Source organism: Eptatretus burgeri, chromosome 5 (assembly GCF_056783735.1).
Source record: "Eptatretus burgeri isolate ZD-2024b chromosome 5, Ebu_testis_v1, whole genome shotgun sequence".
NCBI classification, from domain to species: domain Eukaryota; kingdom Metazoa; phylum Chordata; class Myxini; order Myxiniformes; family Myxinidae; genus Eptatretus; species Eptatretus burgeri.
In genome coordinates, this window is record NC_140965.1 from 122,237,123 (window position 1) to 122,260,640 (window position 23,518).

Genomic DNA, 23,518 nt, shown 5'->3' on the forward strand with positions numbered 1-23,518 from the left:
TTATACCACTTTTGCTCGGTCCCGACAAAATTCAATGCAAAATAAATTTACTATGCCACCCCCTACTCTCGCTACCATGCCACTACTGTGTGACTGTTAAAAGGCACGAGTCGTGAAAAAGTCTGTATTGCGCAGTGCTTGATTATCACACTCACGTCCAAAGGCGAAGCGACGAACTACAGTCCAGCTGCGCACAACATAACTCAATACGTACGCGCATAGTCAGACTGTGTCAAAACACGCGATTCTTCTCCCCGATGCCAGCCACAACAAGCCAATCACAACACGCACAACGAGACACAAAAAGCTAAGCACACACACAGACACGCAGGCACACGTACAACAGTGACATCATTTTTTTTCAAATTCAGCCCATAATGTCAGCTCAGAAACGCAAGCGAACAGACTTTACGCTGAAGGAGAAGAAGGAGATCATCGATGCCGCGAAGAAGGAGCCGAATCAGTCCGAGTTGGCCAGGGAGATTAGCAAGAAATGGGGCGTCGGGTTAAGAGAACCACCGTGAAGGGCATTCTCAGCAAGAAGGATGCAATCGAGGCTGCAATCAAAGCTGGATTTCCATCGAAGCGCATGAAGTTGACGCAGGCTCACGACCCGAAGCTTGATAAGGGAGTGCTCATGTGGCTGAAGCAATCAAGAGGACAGAATGTGCCTGTCAGCGGCGATCTGATCAAGGAGAAGGCGATGAAACTGGCCGAGCTGATGCACATCCCAGACTTCATGGCGAGCGACGGTTGGTTGGGCAATTTCAAGAAGCACCACGGCATCACGTTCAAGACAGTGCAGGGCGACGCTGGAGCGGTGGATTCGCAATCCCTTCTTGAGTGGCAACAACAGGTTTCTCCGGCCCTTACTCGGGCAGTTCTCGCCAGACGACAGCTTCAACCTGGACGAGACTGGACTCTTCTGGCAGCTGCTTCCGAACAAGACCATGGCTTTCAGGGGAGAGCGGTGTACTGGAGGAAAGAAAAGAAAGCAAAGGATCACTCTTCTGGTTGGGGCAAACATGAGCGGCAGCGAGAAGTTTTCTCTCTGGTGATTGGCAATTCCAAGAAACCCCGTGCCTTCAAGAACAAAGAGATCCCGGTCAAGTACAAGGCGAACTCGAAGGCGTGATGACGGCGGAGCTTTTCGAGGAGATGTTGCATGCGTGGGACGGAAGACTCGGCCAGCAGGGACGCAGAGTGCTGGTCTGTCTCGATAACTTCTCTGGCCACCCTCCCGAGCTCGAGCTGAACAACATCCAACTGGTCTTCTTCCCACCCAACACGACAGCCAATTCGCAACCAATGGATCAGGGAATCGTAGAGAACCTCAAGTGCCACTACAAGAAGCTCCTGCTATGCCGCCGGCTTGAGGCCATAGACGAGGGAAAGGAGTTCAAGTTCACGTTGCCTCGACGCTCTACATGTTGCCCGGCGTGCTTGGGAGCAGGTCGGCAAGTCGACGATCAGGAACTGTTTCGCGAAGGCCAAGTTCATCGAAGAGGAGATCCAAACTGAGCCACAGGATGCGGAGCTGCCCGACATCTGGGAAGCTCTGCCTGCCGAGGAAAAGATGCACGAGAACGAGGAGATCGAGCTGTCTTACTTTCTCGAAGCCGACGAGCGTTTCGCGACTGGCGGGTATTTCACGCTGGAGGAGATTGCGGAGGAGATTCTGTGCAGTGAGGAGCCGGTGGAAAGCGAAGATGACGAGGTAACTGTCGAGGAGGAAATCGTTCTGCTCGAGGAAGCCCAGCGCGCTTGTAGCACCGTCCGGAAGTTCATGCAGCAGAGAAGCAGGAAGCTCCGGTGTGATGCAGCGTGCGATCGGCTAGACAACGAGATGCACGAGATCCGCCGAAAGAAGATGCGCCAGCCGATGATTCTTGAAAGCTTTGTGTGTCGTGAATTTCTCGCCATGCCATATGTTAGTGTGTGAACTCTGTTAGTGTGTGTATGTTCTCCGTTCGCTTAGCTTATACAACAGTCGTGCCTTTTACTTGCTGGAATAAATTTTGTCTAAAGATTAACTACAGATGGGTAACTTGAGAAAATAAGGCCGTTTTTACAAAATCTCGTTATTATTACCTCTCGCTACTATGCCACTTTTGCTCGGTCCCGACGGGTGGCATAGTAACGAGCTTTGACTGTATATATATATATATATATATATATATATATATATATATATATATATATATATATATATATATATATATTTATATTGCTTGAAGAAGCAAGCAGTAGCTTCTTCGCTCACTGCAGATCTGGATAAAATCACAAACTGGTCCAACACACGGAACATATCTTTCAATCTTGACAAATCTCACACTCTCACTTTGTCTCTCTGAAGGACAGTTTGCAACCCCCATCCATCCACTTTGTCAACAATCCTCTGGAAGAAGTCCCTTCTTTCAAGCTTCTGGGTCTCATTATCTGCTATGATCTTTCCTGGGAAAGCCACATTTCCAACCTCTCCTCCAAAGCCATTTGCCAGCTGGGAATCCTCCGTCATGCACAGTCCTTCCTTGGCCCATCTGAGCTCGTGACCACATACAAAGCTTTCTTCTGCAGCCTGATGGAGGACTGCTCTCCCCTCTAGGCTGGTGCTCCTGCCTCTCACATTTCTCGGCTTCACGCTGTGGAAACCAAGGCATTTCAGATCATTGGCATCTCCTGCAATGAGGCCGAGTATTTGGGCCTCTCACTCTCACTTTTCTCGGCTTCACGCTATGGAAACCAAGGCATTTCAGATCATTGGCATCGCTCTCGATGAGGCTGTCATTGGGCCTCTCACTTTCTCACTGCAGGCAGGTCGGAGGTCTTTCTGTCTTCTACCATCTCCTCTCTGGTCATCCCCTCCCCTCCCTCTGTCTGCGATTTCTCCCCACCATATTTCTGTAGGGGACTCAAGGTCCACCAACCACCTCCTTCTGGTAAAGTTACCAAAAACTGCTCACCTTCACTCTTTCATTTCTCTCTTTTTTCCTGCCTTTGGAATAAACTCCCTCACTCTGTTGAACCACATTCTTCCCTCCAGGCCTTCAAAACGGCTGTTCACCATGACCTCTGATCGTCCCCCATCCAAATCTTTGATCTTTTCTACCCCCCCCCCCGTTAATCCACCCCAAACCCACCTCCTTCAAATTCCCTGCTTTCCTTCCTGAAAGTCCCTGTATGTCCAACTTGTATTCGAGGGATGCTGAGGAGACAAACGTCAGGTTATTTTGGGCATAACTCGAAGAACATGCGCTGGAGCTCATTTCAGGACCTACGGTGAGCGCAGGGATTTCCCTACAATCCTACATTTGAATGGAGGTCAACACACTTTCAGGTCCAGAGAGCGCCTTGAAAAATCACGACATCATGTAAAAGTTAGAGCTGGTATGTGTGGCACTGTCAACGAGTGACTGAGCCAGATTTCGGGTTCGGGGCCTGGTGGGGAATAGCTGTGACCGCTATGGACCAATAGGGAAGCTCAATTACTCCAAGAGCCTCTTTTGATCTGATGTTTGGCTCCTCCCCTCATAAAAGGAGCGAACATGGCTCATTTTGAGCAACATTGCCGGGGACAGAGCTGAAGAGTATCACCGGAGACAGAGTAGAGTAAAAGACGCCAGAGCTCGCCAGATGTTGGACCTCACTGGAGGGACAGGCGGTGCAAGGAGAAGCGTTGGAATCAGCGTGACCATATGTGGGGTCACGCATTGCTGCTGTGAACCGGAACTGCATCCATTTCAACATCGCTCATTTTGGCTGCATTCTGCAGTGTCACGAACACATACACATCCTTACATGATATTCAGTAGGATCTTTTCTCTCACGCATTTTCCTCTACCATCTATCTCTTAATCTACTCTGGACGGAAAAGAGCAATCAATGCGGGCAAGCATGACCAGCTGTTCTTTTCAGAGCAAAACAAAAAGTGAACTGAAGTGTGAACCGAACTGACTTACACCTCACATTCTTCCTCTTGCACTACGCTGCTTCCCATGTCGCATTACACTTGCACCTCTCAAACACACCCGAGACACCCTCAGCATTTCTCCCTCCTTCCCCTTCTGAAGCATTTTGGGTTGCACCGCTCTGCTGACCGCGCCAAGTATTGAGAGGTCGTTAACCCTTAACTGCTTCTATCTTCTATCTCTCTGGGCTATCTCTGATTTTCCTCAGGTTGTGTGTGTGTGTGTGTGTGTGTGTGTGTGTGTGTGTGTGTGTGTGTGTGTGTGTGTGTGTGTGTGTGTGTGTGTGTGTGTGTGTGTGTGTGTGTGTGTGTGTGTGTGTGTGTGTGATGGTGCCTGTCGAAGCATAAGTTAAGACTGTCCAAGAATATTTGGGATAACTTTGCTCCATGTCTTCTTCTTTTGTAAATATTGTTTGCCTTTTGCTGCACCCCATAAATTCCTTACTTTCCCTGCTGTACATTTGCAATAAATCCCATAATGTGCCACATAACTTTCCTTGCTCCTGGTTTAAATAAATCTGCTTGTTAGAAATGTTCCCAGCTCATTTTTGTCTTTTCCTCCATTGGTCTAGCATGACCCACACCCTGGCTTAGCCAGGGCATTATTCCCCAGAAATCTGTTAAATAACCGGTACGTACTTGGCAGCTCCGCTCGGCTGCACCTGATCTGGTAAGTAACCTGAATAACACAAGTACATACAAAGGGCGTGATTCCTCGATAAGGAGGTCACGAGTTCTTCAGTGAAGGGTTGTCAGACGGAGGACCCTAAGTCACTTGGTCAAGTTATTGGTGTTCGCGGTCGATTAGTGACCTGCCACGACACAAAGTTATTCATGTGCAACGGCCTGCAATTCACAGTCAATCCGAGATCCGAGACAGACAGGTTCTCTCTTGTGGTTCCCCCACAACGCCGTCTCTATGACTATATATGTAAATCGTTTTTGGCCTTATCTCTCAATGGTGAAGAATCACTGAAAATTTTTTAAATCCTCCTATCCGGATCCATTTCCTCACCAAAATCAAATATATTTGGCCTTGTCATTCACCCGACCTGTCCATCAAGTTGAGTTATCGTACTGAAACACACCCAACCTGTCCATCAAGTTGAGATATAACACTGAAAAACACCAAACTTGTCCACCAAGTTTTTGTCTGAATCTGTCCATAACTTTTAGAGCTCACAGACAGGGATGAAAACATAACCTTCATCCACCTTTGGTGGCATAGGTAACTATGCCCCCTACCTAACCCACTCCCCCCCTCCCCCCACACGACAACCATGAAAATCTAAATCCGTTTGTTTCTTTCACCAGAATATTGGAATGGTTAAAGTCCAATTAAAATTATCGGAACAAAGGTGCATTTTGAAATTCAGGTTAAATTTTAGGGTTTTAAATTTTTTTTCATAACCTTTGCCTGAATAAATAGTACTAATATTTTTTGAAATAGCAAAGTAAAGCATGTAGTTGACATGAAATTACATTTAAGCCATGCCACATGTTTGACATTAACCTGTAGGTATAAAAAGGAGTAAAAGCTCCAAATCTCGATGGCCTTTTCAAATATGAATCTGAGGCTCATTGAGGAGGAGGAGGAGGAGGAGATTGGGACCATACTCTGTGCAGAGCGTTGGTGCTGCTTAAACAGTCTCCTTGGCTCATTGAGGAGCTTGTACATAAATCATATCAAGAACAAAAACATTCATGGACATCAGTGTAGTTTAACATGACTTACAAAGAAATGAGTAAATAATGGATGGGATTTGTAACTGTATTCCAAATATCATCAGCTGTTCTTCAGATGGGAATGGTAATCAGGCCTTTGGCAATGTTTGCAAGGCCTTTAGAAATCAATGGAGTTCTCCTTGTGGGACGAGCCAAGGTTCTGGTTCGACTTTCCTGATGGCTGGAGATGTATTTATAATTGGAAAAACGTTCGTTGCTGTTATTGCCGAGATTATCATTTTACATGAAATGAAATAGATGGCCTATTTTGAACATTGTTACTTTCCTCGAGTACCTGTATTTACTGTCTGTCTCTGTCTCTGTCTCTACTGTCTCTCTACTCCGTCTCTCTCTCTCTCTCTCGCTCTCTCTCTCTCTCTCTCTCTCTCTCTCTCTCTCTCTCTCTCTCTCTGTCTCTCTCTCTCTCTCTCTCTCTCTCTCTCTGTCTCTCTCTCTGTCTCTGTCTCTGTCTCTGTCTCTCTGTCTCTCTGTCTCTCTGTCTCTCTGTCTCTCTGTCTCTCTGTCTCTCTGTCTCTCTGTCTCTCTGTCTCTCTGTCTCTCTGTCTCTCTCTCCCCCTCTCTCTCCCCCCCCTCTCTCTCTCTCTCTCTCTCTCTCTCTCTCTCTCTCTCTCTCTCTCTCTCTCCCCCTCTCTCTCTCTCTCTCTCTCTCTCTCTCTCTCTCTCTCTCTCTCTCTCTCTCTCTCTCTCTCTCTCTCTCTCTCTCTCTCTCTCTCTCTCTCTCTCTCTCTCTCTCTCTCTCTCTCTCTCTCTCTCTCTCTCTCTCTCCCCCTCTCTCTCTCTCTCTCCCTCTCACTCCCCCTCTCTCCCCCTCTCTCCCCCGCTCTCTCTCTCTCTCTCTCTCTCTCTCTCTCTCTCTCTCTCTCTCTCTCTCTCTCTCTCTCTCTCTCTCTCTCTCTCTCTCTCTCTCTCTCTCCCCCTCTCTCTCTCTCTCTCTCGCTCTCTCGCTCTCTCTCTCTATCCCCCTCTCTCTCTCCCCCTCTATCTCTCCTCCCCCGCTCTCTCTCCCCCGCTCTCTCTCCCCGTCTGTTCAGATCAGTAAATTTATACTCATCTCCCCAGTGCTCCAACGTGGTAAGCTGCCACCATCTCATTTCACCTCTAATCCCTACTCCTTTTGCTTTTTCCACCCTTATTGACCTCGTTCTATGTCGATGTACAATATTGTCTCCTCCAAATCAACATGTATTTGTACAAGTTTTTTTTTTGTCTGCCTTTTCTCCACTGCCAGGCTGTTTGAATGATATCCCTTGATATTTTGCCAGTTTTCTCTGCGATGATTCTTTAAATTGTTTCGAAAAAAAAAAATCTCTGAAATATATTACCTGCCACAGTCGAGTCCTTGTACAATTAATATGTAGTTCAATTAATCTGGTCCGCTGTATCACAATTTCAGTGACCAGTCTTGAGAAAGTGAAAAGAACACTTTCCTTTTTTTAAATTTGCTGTGGGTTCATGATAGCAATCTCTCATGGCAACGAAGAAAAAAATGAATAATTGCCACGTTGATTGCCCAGGAAATAGTTTTCATCATGCGGTGCCGTCAAACCTCCTGGAATTTTTTTCTGAACCACTGAAGGAATCTTCTTGGTCCAAGCTCACAATCAAAATCACAACAACTGGGGGTTTGAGTTTTTGATTTCCAATTTCGTCGCAGCTCCTATGCCAATGGGGTAATCATCGTCATTCAAACTTTCAGCCAAATTGATACGGCTTTGCCAGAAGGTGCTTCCTGATATGCACAACAAAGGCCATTGGATATGAAAGTTTAGCACGTAAAGTTTCATGCTGGTATGCAGTGTCTCTTGATAGAAGTCTACTTGGCATGCGTGTTAGATACCACAAATTTCATTCGCTGAACCACAATTTTAGCTGTGGAGTAAGTAACACCAAGCTTTGCCCGGTGAAACTAGCTATGGCATACATACATTATGTTGCTTTGAAATTAAGTGTGAATAAGGATCAGAAAGGTGTGTAAAAAATATGCTGTGTACATGTGAAATCAGGGTATCAATCTTTATCATGTTACGAGTTAAGATTCATTGCAACCTCAGTTAAGATTCATTGCAACCTCGTGTCCTGAGGCATATAATGTAATGGCCAAACGATAATAGTGGGTAATGTGTTGGTGTGCTGTTTCACATTGTATATTTGGTACCATAGACGGGGCGTCATCCTGCCGTGAACACCTTGTCTAGTGTGACGTGCATGTTGCTCAGTGCATCTGAGTGACGTGCATGTTGCTACGTCCCTTGCTATGTAACATTAAGCTGAGCTTTTGAATTTTTTCCCCCTTATCCTGTTTAAGCTCAGACAGCAGCATGCTAATTGGTTTGCTCAATCTCTTTCATGTTTCCACAATGTTCCATGTTGACCTAAGGACCTACTTCATCTGTAGTTTATGAAGTTTTTGGGGAAGGTTCGCAACAACCTGTGCTGTACATTATTATACATGGGATTTATTCCATTCTATAGAGTAACACGTTTCAATATTCATAGCACCCTTGATGCTTGGGTGAAAATGATTATTGATCTTACCAGTTTTGGCAGCGAAGTGGTGAATCTGGGAGGTCTGCAGTTCAAACCCCAGCTGAGTCATACTAAAAAGTTTTAAAACGCTATGTGCTCCTTTGTTGCTTTGATACTCAGAATTTAAAAGAATGGAGCATGGCCAAACAAGCCAAACAAGCCAAACCTTTGAAGTTTGCATTGAAGTTCCCTGCAAGGGAATTCATAACTATGATGTACATGAAGTCCCAGTATATTGGAATGTTTTTACAAATATCTCTCTTTGAAAAATATTTTTGATTATGATTATACTTTGTCTATCCTGGAGGCAACATATCGGAAGTAAAATATTGTGACAGTTGTGGCTTGGGAAGGATTTTGTGCACCCCCCCCCCAAGGAGAATGGAAGCGCAAACTCATTATCTCTTCAGAATTCTGTTTAGAAGTTAGGTAAATCGTATTGTTGTGGTTATGCAAAACCAGCACTCCTCCGAGTCAATGACACCCAACATATAGTAATCCTCAGACAGTTATCTCGTTAGTTTTCCTTTAGTTAGCCCTTTCCATATGTCCAGTGGGTCAATAGGACAAGATGTGTTGCGTAGGGCACCTTTAGTTCGGTCTTTAATCCCTTAATCATTCATTTCTTTCACTGATTTTACTTTACTTGATTTCATTCACAAACCCCACCACGCAAGCACACACGTCAGATCAGGTTCCTTGAGGAAAATGTCGAATTTGCATACGCGCACCAAGTTCCTGTTCAAACAGTGTGCCATAAATCATCCGACGCCTCACCTCAGACCCTCACCACACTCACCACGATCACTGCCAACACCTCCTAAAATTTCCCACAACAACCTATGCCTGACCTCTTCACCACAAATTGCACAATCACCTCATTCACTTCAGTCTCCTTACTTCGGTCGTTCAAACACTCCTAACATTTCAACACCTTCACCACAAGCGCTGCAACCACCCCAACCACAGTTAGCTCCCTGAATGCTCACCACATCTCTGAGAGTGCCCGAGAAGCCGAGTGTGGCGAGCGGGGTCGAGAGAGCTGTCACCAAGACGTGCCGGGGTCATCCCCGGGTCATCGACACAGCTTCGGCTGGGTTCCGCAGCCAATATTCCGAACACTTACAGACTTTCTCGCACATCCCTGTTAAGCTTTCTTCTCGCGCATCTTTTTCTCCAATCCATGTCTCGTCCACTGTGGACGCACAAACTGAAAGAGCAACGATTACTGATTTACACCTCTCAATATATATATTACCTTCCTCTTGCATCATACTGCACATCATTTTCGCACCTCCCACTCACACACTAAACACCCAAGTTTTCTTTCTTCCTCCCCCTTTCTCAGTGATTGGGTTGTGTATCTCCGTCGACCACACCAGGTACAACGAGGTTGCTACACCTCAACTGCCTCTCCTCTTTCTGGGCTAAATCTAATTTTGTCGTGTGTGTGTGTGTGTGTGTGTGTGTGTGTGTGTGTGTGTGTGTGTGTGTGTGTGTGTGTGTGTGTGTGTGTGTGTGTGTGTGTGTGTGTATGCAAGTGATGGCACCTGTAATATGTGTAACATAAGTAAGATTGTTGAAGGTTATCGCGTTAACATTGCACTGTCGTCCTTTATAAATAATGACATTTCTTTTGCCGCACCCACAAATTCCTTGCTTTCCCCTGCTGTACAGTTTTGTGAATAAACACATAATGCACCACATTACTTTCCTTGCCCTCGCTTGAAATAAATTGCTTTGTTATCTCCGCCACCGGAGGTGAAGGAGGTTATGTTTTCACCCCTTTATGCCTGTATATTACTCACGAAATCTTTACATTTCGTCAGTATATTGATCGCTTCCGTCCTCTGTTTGTGTGTTTGTTTTTAGGCACAATAACTCGAGAACGGAAGAAGCTACCAATGTCAAATTACACCACGTGATTCGGGAGGGTGATGGCAAGTGCTGATTGGATTTTGGTCAAAATCGGTCAAAGTTTAAGGTCACAGTGAAGTCAAACATCCAAAACATGATAACTCGAGAAAAGTTACTACAGGTATTGTTGACGGAGCGTGAGTTTGGATGATCGAGGTAAGTTTGGCGGAATTTGTGTGTCAATTCGTCGAGTTACGGCTGTTTTAAAAATTTCAGTGTTATCAAATAATATTAAATAATTCCGTAAATTCCTGCAGAAAAATGGAGTATTTTTGCTTTGGTCGACGTTACGAGTTCGTTTTAACTTCAATTTTTATTTTGTCTTCAGTTTTTGCGATCGCTTAGGACGCTTAAAACTCGGTTGTCAAAATTCTGGTAAAAATCGGATGTTTTGGAGACATTTTAAGATTGTATAAAAATATTTCACCCACCGCGTCACGGCTCGTCACGTGGCGAGGTTTTGCGTGTGCGTGCTGACGTCATCGCGCTCACCCCGGCATCCTTTCAAGTTGGGGGGAGGGGGGCGTCGAGTGTGACCTTTACGTTATGTTAATCCATGGTAACTCAAGAATGGACGAAGCTACCAATGTCAAATTAAACCACGTGATTCAGGAGGGTGATGGCTAGCGTTGATTACATTTTGGTCAAAATCGGTCAAAGGTCAAGGTCACAGTGAGGTCAAACATTCAATTTTTGTTGTTTTGGTACAGAATCATCGTAGAAACTTCTGGTTTGTGTCTCTACCTTCTCTCAAGACAGCTTTTATTAGACAAAGTCAGAGGTCAAGTTGACGATTTCGTAAGTACCAGTCTATGACTGCTTGTTTGTTTGTCCACACAGAACTTTCGTGATTTTCTCCGCAACTGCTTATTAGGTTGAGATGAAATTTACACCATTGGTGTGACTACTCATGCGGAGTGTTCTAATGATAATTGTGATGTCATAGGTCACGTGCTGTTTGCAGCCATATTGGAAAAGCGGAAAAATATTTGGACCTTTTTCTCTGAAACGGCATCAATGAAAAAATTGAAACTTGGCACAGAGCAAGTACTCCTCATTGGGAATGTGTTATTTTCTTATGACATCGTAATTGCAGATGCAGAACGCCTGATCTGATCAATATGAAATTTTTTGAGGGTCATCTACGGATAAAATGGTCCATAAATTTTTTTTTTTGATGATGTCACTGATCACGTAATTCTGCAGCCATTTTGCTTAAAAAAAAAACCTTCAAAAATCTTCTCCGAAATGGGTGAACAGATTGAAGTGAAACATTACACATATGACCGCCTATCCATGAGGAACGAAAGGTTGACAAATATGATGTCATCGGTTACATGGTTTGGCAGCCATATTGGATTTACCCCAAAACATATAAAGATCTTATTCACCAGAACGGCTGGACAGATTGAAGGGAAGCTTCACAAAAACGTTCCATAAGGCATGCGTGTATGAGGTTGTTGAGCACTAATTGATGTCACATGGTTTGGCAGCCATACTTAATTTAAGAAAAATATTAAATGATGTTTTCTCTTGAACCACTTAATTAATCGACATGAAACTTCACAATTGTGATCTTGTAGTAATCGGGAATACATATTTTAAATTTCAACTTGATCGGACACATGGTCTGGCAGCCAGAATTATTTAATTTTTTGATCTGGGTTTGTTTGTTTTTTGAACAAGGCTCACTTGGTTGTGCCTGGATGTGTTTGGGGGTGGAGGAGTAGCAGCTGAAATGCGAAAAGGGGGGGGGTCCAAATCTAGGCTGTGATAAGTGTAGTATGGTCCATGTCCTTCAAGTAGGTTAGATTGCCATGTAACAGGGACCTGTACGAGTAAGTCGTTTGTTGCACTTGATGCTCAGGAGGCAGATTATGTCATTTATACATGGAGTTATATTGGTATGGACCTCTAGTAGCTTGTACATGTTGTTGCATTTGAGCCTGGGGAGTAACTGCTGAAATCTATCTGTCTGGGTTCTTCCTGACAACTTTGATATTTGTTCCTTTCACACTTCTTTTTAATTGTTTTCTTTCACAATTCTCTTTATTCATTCTAATTCTTGCTTTTTCTTCTCGTTTATCTTTTACTCTCTGTTCCCCTCTTTTGTTATCTATCTCTCCAAGGAGAAGTGAATTATTGCATAAATTTTTCTGTGAGGCTCACTTGGCTGCACCTGGATGGCGTTGAGGGTTGTGGAGTAGCATCTAAAAAGACTCCATCTTTGCTCTTTACTTATTTGGGTTCCTCCTTGGTCTTTCGTTTCATTGTATGTGTAAACACCTCTTGTTTGTGGGCTGGGCCAGATGAGAACTTGCCATCACAGTGGCACACGTGTCATGTCGTGCAACCTGGCCGGTGTGGCCACAGTTGTGTAGTGGGCTGTGGAGCCCAGAAGAAGCAATGTCGATTTATTTTTATTAGGGCCATGCTATTTGGACAGCCATGAGGAGGATTAGGATGAGAGCATAGATCATGGAGGAGTTTTGGAGGCAGAACATTTTTGTCATTTTCTCTGAAGTACAGTGTGATTGACCCAAGCTTGTATCACTCTGTTTTCAGAGATGGGAAGAAGGGATCTCACTGGAAAGGAAGAGGCAGGGCCTTAGAGATCGAGGAGAGACAGAAGAACTCCACATGCATGGAGACCAGGAGGAGACGAAGGGCAGACCAGGAGGCCTTGTCTGGAAAGCACAGAGAGGGCACAAGAATAATTTACCACAGTGCAGTAATAGACCGTTCAGGCATTTCCCTGGACAAAAGGTCCCGGTGTTGCGGCATACTGTGTTAACAGAGCCTCAGACGTGACAATATCATTGTTACAATTGAGGAAAAGAAGTTGAAAAACTTCTCGGATATGGGAAAATTCAAATCAAAAACCAAGTTGGGCAAGGAGATGATGTTGCATTGCGACATGCTGTTATCTTCTAGACTGCTTATCAAACCACAGAATAGAAGTATTGAACTCCGGGAGATTATTTGCTATTAATTGTATCCTGTCTCAATGCCACTAACAACAGCCGATGGCTCATTGGCTAAAGGATTTATTTGTCCAGAACCAAGTCTGCATTACTTGATGTTATTGAAAGCTCAGAGTAGGATTGCTTGCTCTTGTCAGCGCAAGATGATTGTGTGCTCATAATTTATGGAATGCGAATTCTCCATCACTTGCAGAACATATTGGTGACTTTTGGGGAGCTTGGTGATGCTACAGTGACATGACAGAAGTAAATCGTTGCCTTAAATGTATTCATTTCATCTGCATAATGCAGTTTTACTCAGTGATTTGAACAAATATTAAACTATATCTTTGCAGAAACGAGTTCCTGGGTTTTGTACGACAATTAACTATGCCTCAAACCCAGGGAGCACACAAACTTTCTGATTTTCAAACAGGACGAATTGTTGGCCATTTGGAAGGTGGAGTTATCCAGCATCAGATAGCTCACAACCTTGGCATTCCACTGTCTATGGTCAATCCGGTGATTGTGCAATTCACCAGCGAAGGCAAGGAATCCACAGCTTCCCGTTCTGGTCAATCTGGGCCCTCAGAAAGGTGTCTTCGGGTTATCAAGCGGTCCATTGAGTAAACTCCCTGTTGCAAGGTAGCAGATGTTGCATAGGAGGTCCAGGTTAGCTCAAGAACTGCCGTGCGGTACCTTCATCAACTGGACTACTATGGGAGAGCAGCTTGGAGAAAACCTCTTCTTCGACCAGCCAACATTCAAAGGAGAAAGAAGTGGGCTGACAAGATGGCCACCAGACCCTTGGAGTTTTGGCAAACTTTGAACCGATTACAGCCAACTGTCAAACACGGTGGTTTTTCATTGATGGTGTGGGAAGCAATCTGGAGTGCTGGCCGGTCAGAGCTTGTGGAGTGTATTGGCGACATCAACACGACGACACACATTTCTATCCTTGAGGATGGACTTCTCCCCATCTTCTCCACTGGTCAGATGGTCAAAAACAATACTGTCCACGGAAGATGGAGCTCCATGCCACACTGCACTGTTCATGCCACACACACTTCCATGGCCAAGTCAGTCTCCTGACATGAATCCCATTGAACACCTCTGGGCCATATTGGATCGAGCTGTGCAGAAAAAGAGTCCAGGAAATCAACATCATTGGCAGAATGACGAAACATTTTGTGTGAAGCCTGGGCAGAAATCCCACAAGAGAAAATTTCAGAACTCGTTGGTTCTCTGTCTGAAAGAGTAAAAGAGTTGAAATCTGCAAATGGCAAGACTACCAAATACTAGTGTCTGTATTAACATCGATCAAATGTTCAATAAAAAAAATTCTTCAAAAATCATGGTGTCTATTTACCTCTGTCATGTCTCTGTATATTGACTTGTTTCATCCATCCCATGAAGAGATTGAAGACCAATAGATTGCATTTTGTCACAGACAGATATCCATCCATCAGCTTCAAAACTGTTTAATGTGTTGTGGCGATGGTGGCAGATTAACTGTCTGTATTTGTAACAAAATGCAGAAAACTCCCACATGGTGGAAAAGGTTCCTCGCAAATGGGAATAAAACAAGGAAACACTTGTTGAGTTTTTCTCACCCAATGGAAGGCGATAAATGCTTATTTTGGTGCCACTGAAGCTGTTATCTATATTGGTCATGGATCTGAATGTCAGATGGAATAGCCGTGATGCTGTTCTGTCAGTACGAGTGATATACGAGCTGAAATGTGATCACAAAGAGGGAGACATGTATTTTGTTTCATTGTGAACATGCCAGCAACTGCCAGAGAAGTATTGTGATCTGCAGTCACAATACGGACAAACCTGACCTATCAATGGAGGATGCCATATCTCTAAGTTAGAAACTATTGCGCATCGGTCTTCCACCACCAGTTTGAAGAATAAGTCCTGGATTATAGATTTGACAAGTTAACATCGTCACTTGGACCAGAACTATTTAAGGTTATGGTGGACCTTCATGCATTCACCGGTTGCGACTCCACAAGTGCATTTCATGGGAAGGGAAAAACGAAAAGCTCTATTCTATTGTGACCACATCTTAGGACTTCACCGATGCATTAATTGAACTCGGCAATTAATTCAGCATGCCTGGTTCCATAATTACTCAGATCAAAAGATTTGTCTGTCATTTGTGTGGGTAGGTAAAAGCTGCCGATGCTAACGATGTGAGGTACAAAGACTTCTGCCTTACATCACCACCACGTGTGCAGAGCATGCCTCCAACTCATTATGGCTTGATTCAACACATCAGACATGCCTCGTACCAAGCTGCAATATTTTGGCACCCATTCCAACCCATTATCAATGCCCCATCCCCCAATGGACGTGGATGGACAATATCAAACAATGAACTGTCTATTACATGGATGACAATGGCCCGAGCTCGAGAGAGTGTTAATTGTAACTGTGTGAAAACTCATTGTGAAGGAGAACTGTGCTCATGCCATAGGTCAGGTTTGTCTTGCAAAAGTTATTGTGGGTGTAACAAGTGTAAAAATTATACCACCACTTATCAAGAACAGAGCCTGCGGGATGATGCAGATGTTGATGACGATAGAGCTGTTGATAATATAATAGCTAAAACGCTGTTTCAGGATGTCTCCATTTATCTTAAAGCACTGAGGTCGTGCACTTTTTCTCAATGGTTTCGAGATACTATCCTATATTCTGAAATTTTTGTGGAGTTGTGAAAATAGTTTTGAGTATTGTAGTCTGGAACAACCATTGGAAGCCCAGAACCAGTTTATTTCCCCTTGTTTGTCCTTTTTATAGGTTCGGTGATAGCGATACTACAGTGTATCTGCATACTAAATGATGAGTTTCACTCTGCTTTTGTAAAGTTAAACTTATACTTAAACTTGGTCAGGCATGTTGTCAGCTATCAAATGCCATTCGGAACAAAACTCGATTTTTTTTTTAGCCACATTTAAAGGTTTCAGCTCGTGGCCTATGTATGAATGTTGGATGTCTCTGATAATTTTATTTTAACTTTAATACTATTCAATACATTCAACTTGAATAACATTTTAATGTCTGGGGAAAAAATTAAAATAATTTTGATAAAAGCTAGACAATAAGTTTTTTTTTTTTTATAGATTTAAAACGATCGACCTTAGATGACTGACTTCATAAACATCAGCTTACATTTTCTCATTCGTGTTTGTTTTCCATTTCCACAAAGAGATAATACCAAGAATCACTCACAATCGAAAGCCGTGCTTGAGAATCGCAGCGTGGTTTGAAGAGACCCACTCAGTAGTGATTGTTCAGCACCAAACGAAACCATCATTTTCAAAAGTTATCCATAAAGTATGGATTTCTATTTCCATCCCATCATTCACAGATCAAGACAAAGCACACCAGGGTTGGCAGTTGCAGAAGTCCTTGGAGCTTTGAGAACATCTCCAAAAACAAGTCAGTCTGGCTGGTTTCGGTGCAGATGAACACGTCAAAGACCTCAGTTAACACGATTTTGAAAAAAAAGCGAGCTGCATCCTTACAATTCTCACATTTTCCGTGGGATTACTGATGAAGATCAATCTACACATCATTTACTCAAGACATGTTGGACACTGAAACAAGATGACAATTTTCTTGATTCGAGCGATTTTCATTCGGATGGTAATGTGAGCAAGCAAAATTGTGTTTTCTTATTGATCCGAGGAGAACTCACATCATGATGGTAACAAACATTTATACACCTAAGATTGACAATGTCAATTTTTGTGCTGATAATACATTTGGGGATCTGCCTGTTTGGAGACCAATCCAATTCACAACAACCAAGAGAGTTCATAGAACACCTTAGGCTGCGCAGTCTTGAGAAACAAGGACATGGGCGTCTGCGTCTGCGAGTGGCAAATTTGATTGGTCGTGATGACATAAAATGCTGTAATATTCTATATAATACAATTGAAATTAAATATACATTTTAAAGGTTGTATAAAAATACTTTTTCAGAAGTTTACCACCATTGCTGCAGCATCTTTTGCACTCCCTTATTTAACACATTGCTTTAGTTATTTGTGCTAGTAGTTTGTGTCCTTTATAATGGACCGAGAAACAGTAAGTTTCCTGTTTGGAATGATTTTTAGCTCGCCTGTTCGAAGAACAGAGAGCTATAGCGATACCCCCAGCGTGAGCGTGAGCATCAGCGTTAAAGTTTTTAGTGTTTGGTTAAGTTTTTAGTGCAAGTTATTTTTTCCTTTCTAATGTTTTTATCCACCACACTATTTTTTATACACCCGATATATATATATATATATATATATATATATATATATATATATATATATATATATATATATATATATATATATATATATATATATATATATATATATATATATATATATATATATATATATATATATATATATATATATATATATATATATATATAAGCCTGGTGTTGGCGCAGTGGTTAGGGCAGCAGCTTGGGATCCAAAAGGTCCTGAGTTCAAGCCCCGTTGGGCCACTGAATTAATACACCAGGGGGTTAACTCAGCCTGTCATCCTTCCGAGGTCGGCGAAATGAGTACCAGTGTACTGGGCCGGTGTATACCCCGGTTAAAATAGGTGTACCATATCCCTGTGCCGCAAGAGGCGACCAGGGTTGCGGCAGGAAGGGCATCCGGCGTAAAACATGTGCCAAATCACTATGCAGATCATACAGATGATCCGCTGTGGCGACCCCTAAAGGGAGCAGCTGAAAGAAGAAGAAGATATATATATATACATATATATATATATATATATATATATATATATATATATATATATATATATATATATATATATATATATATATATCGGGGCGTATTATGTGATACCGGTCATCCGTCCGTCTGTCTGTCTGACCGTCCGTTCCTGTCCGCACTCTAACTCCCAAAGTTTTCAACTTTCACGTTTCATATTTGGTACATAGGTACAGACTGTGGAGACAGCGTGTCGTGACATACGTTCCTCATCTAAAGTGGTTGCCATGGCAACCAGGATGCTGTTTTCCATCCGTTCCTGTCCGCACTCTAACTCCCAAAGTTTTCAACTTTCATGTTTCATATCTGGTACATAGGTACAGACTGTGGAGACGGTGTGTCGCGACATACGTTTGTCATCTAAAGTGGTTGCCATGGCAACCAGGATGATGTTTTCCATGTCGTAGCACAATTCTGTATATACCTTCTTGTTCAGGCATATATTGTGTTCACTTGCGCTCTTGTTTCTGATTACAATATACAAATACATACATTGCTTTAAAATTATTTGAATCAGACTTCACTGCAATGCTTTATAAAAAATATTAATTATTAGACGAGTCTTTTAAAAACGATAAATGTATAAACAGGCGAGCATTGGGTGGCTTTGACATCAACTCTGGTTAGCTCGCCTGTTCGAAGAACAGAGAGCTATAGCGATACCCCCAACGTGAGCGTGAGCGTGAAAATGTTAAAGTTTTTGGTGCAAGTTACTTCCTTTCTAATGTTTTTATCGACCACACTATTTTTTACTGATTACAATATACAAATACATATATTGCTTTAAAATTATTTGGATCAGACTTCACTGCAATGCTTTATAAAAAATATAATTAGACTAGTCTTTTAAAAACGATAATAGTATAAACAGGCGAGCATTGGGTGGCTTTGACACCAACTCTGGTTAATTTTGTTTGACTGCCAGACAGACAAACAGTGTAAAAATATAATCTCACTCCTCTCTGCGCACATGCTATCAGAACGCATTCAGAGCCAAAATATGTTAAAACTACAGGTTTGTTTCCGATTAATGTTCAGATTCATGATCGAGATATAACACTTAACTGAAATTAAGTTGTTCCGCGATTGTAAACTGATGTTTGAAGATGGACAAACAGAAAGACAGACAAAGTGAAGCAATTGCTGAACTACACCTTTTCCTTCATGCGTGCATGGTAATGAATGAATATAGCTCATGAACAACATAGAGTTCATGAATCAAGACAATCCCTAATTGAGCTATAAGTTAACACTTAGGGAACACTAATATGAATAAATAGGGAATTTATATTTTGAAGCTTTAGATTTTAACCAATATGGATTGATTCATCAAGCAGTTCCAGACAGCGGGGATGCTCAACAAGTGGTTTTTATAAATCATCAAATATCTTTTACCATCAGGAAGACTTGAAGCAAAACACCACATGAACATAAAAGTCCAATACTTCAGGATGTTTCAGGGTTCCAACCCAGTATGAAAATAATCAACCACTAATCACCCTGTCACTAATCCACAATAGCATATGACATCACATACTGCACAGCGAGATCTGAGTGGAAGTGTATTACCCAAATCACATGATGGTAAAAATTGCTTTTTCTTCACTTTAACTTTTATCAAGGTGTATCAACAATGGTAATTTCCAATAGAAACATGACGAGATGACATTTCAACAAGGAATTCAGCTTTGATTACAACACAGAAGCAATGACAAGAAAGATAACTCATGTGGACTTACCCACTATATCAATAACTACAATGCATTTTGAGTATTTAATGATACTCCACCCTGAATAACACTCACCAAGTCGAGGATCAGGACTCTCGGCCTTCATAAAACCATCCTTCCTTTCATCCTTCCTTTATTACCTCCACCACCGAAGGTGAAGAAGGTTATGTTTTCACCTCTTTTTGTCTGTCTGTCTCTCAGTCTGTTTGTTTGTGTGAAGGATATCTCAAAAGTTGTAGACGGATCCGGATGAAATTTTGTGCACAGGTTGGGTGTGTGACATGGACGAACCCATTAGAATGTCATGAAGATCCGAATCCGGATCCGACGACGAGAATTTTTTAGGTGATTCTCCATTAATATAAAGCACGATATCTCAAAAAGTTGTGGACGGATTTGGATGAAACTTTGTGGACACGTTCGGTGTGTGACTTGGCCGAATTCATTAGATTTTAGTGAAGATCCGGATCCGGTTCCGACGACTAGAATTTTTTTAAGTGATTCTTCACCATTGAGAGATAGGGCCAAAATGATATCGTACTGTATCGCATGATATTTCAAAAATGTAATGGGTCTGATATGTTCTTGTGGATCAGGCTTTATATGGTGGAGGTATGCACTCCACCAAGTGCCCTTCTTGTTTAATATTCGCAAATACCACCTTTCACTTTGCTGACTAATAATAAGGTTGAAGGGGGGAGTTGGTGGGGGCAAAAGGGAGAAGGAGAAAGAAAGAGAGGAGCGAGGGGGAGCAATGAGGAGTGGGGTAGTGAGGAAGGTTTGGCAAGAGAAGGCAGTGTGTGAGGTGGGTCCATTTGAACACAACCAACATCGAGACACATCTCGAGATAACCACTGTCCCGACATAACCACCGTCTAGACACGTACAGAGATAACCACCATCCAGATATGACGAGAGAGAGAGAGAGAGAGAGAGAGAGAGAGAGAGAGAGAGAGAGAGAGAGAGAGAGAGAGAGAGAGAGACAGAGACAGAGACAGAGACAGAGACAGAGACAGAGACAGAGACAGAGACAGAGACAGAGACAGAGACAGAGACAGAGACGAGAGAGAATATGTTATGTTTTATGAACAACACGCTCATCAACACGATATATATGTATATTATTGCTTGGCTGATCACGGCAATTTTTCAGTAATCAGCAGATTGGAGTCAGTGTGATTACCTTCTACACTACGTACTGGATACAACCCAAAAACCTTGAGTAGCTTTCACCCTTGTTTTAGGGAATTATAAAAACAACATTGCATTTTAGACATTTCAGGGAGATGTGCATAAACATTATGTTCTATATAAACAGCTGCTAATCGTCATGTGACGGGTGGCAAAAAAATTGGCTCTGCAATTTAGAAAATACGTTAATACAGTAAATGTCTCTGAAATTGGATGTTTTCAAATGTATTTTGCTTTAAAACTCATTGAGAGAAACGATATCACCTTTGTAAAGCACACCCAGTTCATACAAAATAACCAATTGCTTGAGAAACAGTCACGAGGCCAAATGACAACGGAGCACACTGCTGAGGTTAAAAGTAAAAACCTCCACCACGGCTCCACACACCACGGCCCTATGTGCGTGTTCCGTCTGCGTACCCACGAATCCCGCAAACACGTAACCAAGCTTTCAGTGACACACACACACACACACACACACACACACACACACACACACACACACACACACACACACACACACACACACACACACACCTCATCCATTTATAGAAGAACAATTTGTTAGTCTTATGATCAATCCATTGACTTCCTTCCTTTCATCATTAAATCTACATTTCACAAGCTTCTAATTTCATCATATCCAGCTTTATAAGCATCTAATTCTTTGCTCCATACATAATTACAATAATCCAATCTAAAGTCTCCATTTTATTATTTAGCTATTTGTCAAAACTCATCAGTGACAATTCCTTTCTCTTGTTGAAGGTCTCTTTGTTGTCGATTGCAATTCATCCCTTGATCTTCGTGTGGCATCTCTCGTCCTATGTAAACATACAACTGAAATGCTTTAGTTCAATGGCCTGTTCAAACACTTTTCCATTCACACAAATTGTTAAGCTTTTGTCTACAATCCGTGAACTTCTCATTATCATCTTTTTTTTTCACATTTTAAACATTTTTTTTTTTTTTTTACTTTGTTCATGACTTCAAACATCCTCTGCCTTGCCACAATTGATTGGTCATCTGCAAATCTCACAGCCATCATGATTTTTTCCTCCAATGTCAATGCTTCTTCTTCCACATGATTTTAAGTTTCTTTTCATTATGCTTCACATACAAATTGAAAATGTTTGGTGACAAACAAAAGTCTTTACGTACTCCATATCCAATGATTATTATTGATTCAGTTCACCACCATCCAAATTATCCACTTGCATTTCTCATAGACCAGATATCTAAAAAGGGGAAATTTGAATTATAGTATTAAAACAGCAAATTATTTTGATGACATAGGAAACTTTTTTACAAAGCCGAGACATAACGAGCCAGTGATGTTGTGAGTTTATCTTTTTAAAAGTTCAAACATGAGACATTTACTAATTGCTGTATTTCTTTACAACAAGTTAATAAAATATCTTTCTGAACAGAGTTGGTGTTGCAAGGAAACCAGCTTCAACGTCTTCCAGATGAAGTGGCTCGCATGCCTTGCTTGATATACATCGACTTGTCACGGAACAAGTTTCAAGAGTTTCCTGAGGTCGTTACTCAATCGGCTTCACTTCAAAAAATCTGCCTTCAGGAGAACAGCATTCGTGGTATGACACACACACACACACACACACACACACACACACACACACACACACACACACACACACACACACACACACACACACACACACACACACACACACACACACACACACGATGGTGATGGTGCGACAAGGATGCCTCGTTTCTCCCTCCCTGTCTCTTTCAATGATTCCACTGCTTGAACCTTCCTGTGATGATTCACGTACCTCCATTCCGAAGAGGAAAGACATCAAGACCTCAAAAGGTAATGGAGGCAGTGAAGAAGAAGACGACAATGGAATCGAGAGGCTGCAAAGCACAAGGTGTAGTGACATGGAGAGGAGGCCCATGCTAAACTGCCAACAGGGGAACAGCACGGTACGCTCACAAAATGGAGATGTGCAATGCTCGAACAAATATCGCTGCATTGAGCAGAAACTGAGAGAGGCGCACATGGCTCGTAGCAGCAGAATATGTGAACTTGAGCGAAGCGGCGAGGCTACCGTCTTGGTGGGGACGTTGAACAGTCCGTATCGCAGCACTCAGAGCAGGAAGAAAGCGAGTGTTAGTGGGACCATCATGACAGATGTACTACATGGTGCGAACGGCTGAAGGAGCTCCCAGGAGACATTGAGAAGGTCTTCAGAGACCGTGAGGAATGAGGACGGACGTCACAGATGTAGAATCGGAGAGATATGTCGCCATAAGGATCTGAAGGTAAGAGAAGTGCACACGGCTCGTATAACAGCAGGATATGCGGCCCTGAGTGAAGTGGCAAGGCCTAACATCTCAGTTGGGACATTAAATGGTCCGGACGGCGGCAACCTGAGTGGGAAGAAATTGAGCATGAGCAGGACCACCGTGACAGAAATACGCAGAATGCGAATGGCCGAGGGAGCTCCCAGAAGACCCCGAGTGGTTCAACAGAAGCTCTGTGTGTGATGCATGATGGGGCGGGTCTGTTGGTGGGTATTAAAACAACAACTCTGAACAAAGGATCACAGGCCCCAGCAGAGAAAGCTCTGTGAAGTGTGTGTGGACACACCAGACAGCTGGGGTGTGTCCAGCTAAGATAAACGGCGATATCTTTTCCAAATAGAGGCAGAGCC

General features: G+C 42.8%; 1 protein-coding gene across 1 annotated transcript in view; it reads left to right on the plus strand.

Moving 5' to 3' along the window:
* Positions 1–23,021, plus strand: part of LRRC20 (leucine rich repeat containing 20) — a 37,574-nt gene extending 14,553 nt beyond the window's left edge. The window contains exons 4-5 of the mRNA XM_085883608.1: positions 22,265–22,432; positions 22,657–23,021. Coding sequence (XP_085739734.1) covers positions 22,265–22,432; positions 22,657–23,021 — 533 coding nt within the window. The remainder of the gene's footprint in view (positions 1–22,264; positions 22,433–22,656) is intronic.
* The last annotated feature ends 497 nt before the right edge of the window (positions 23,022–23,518 follow it).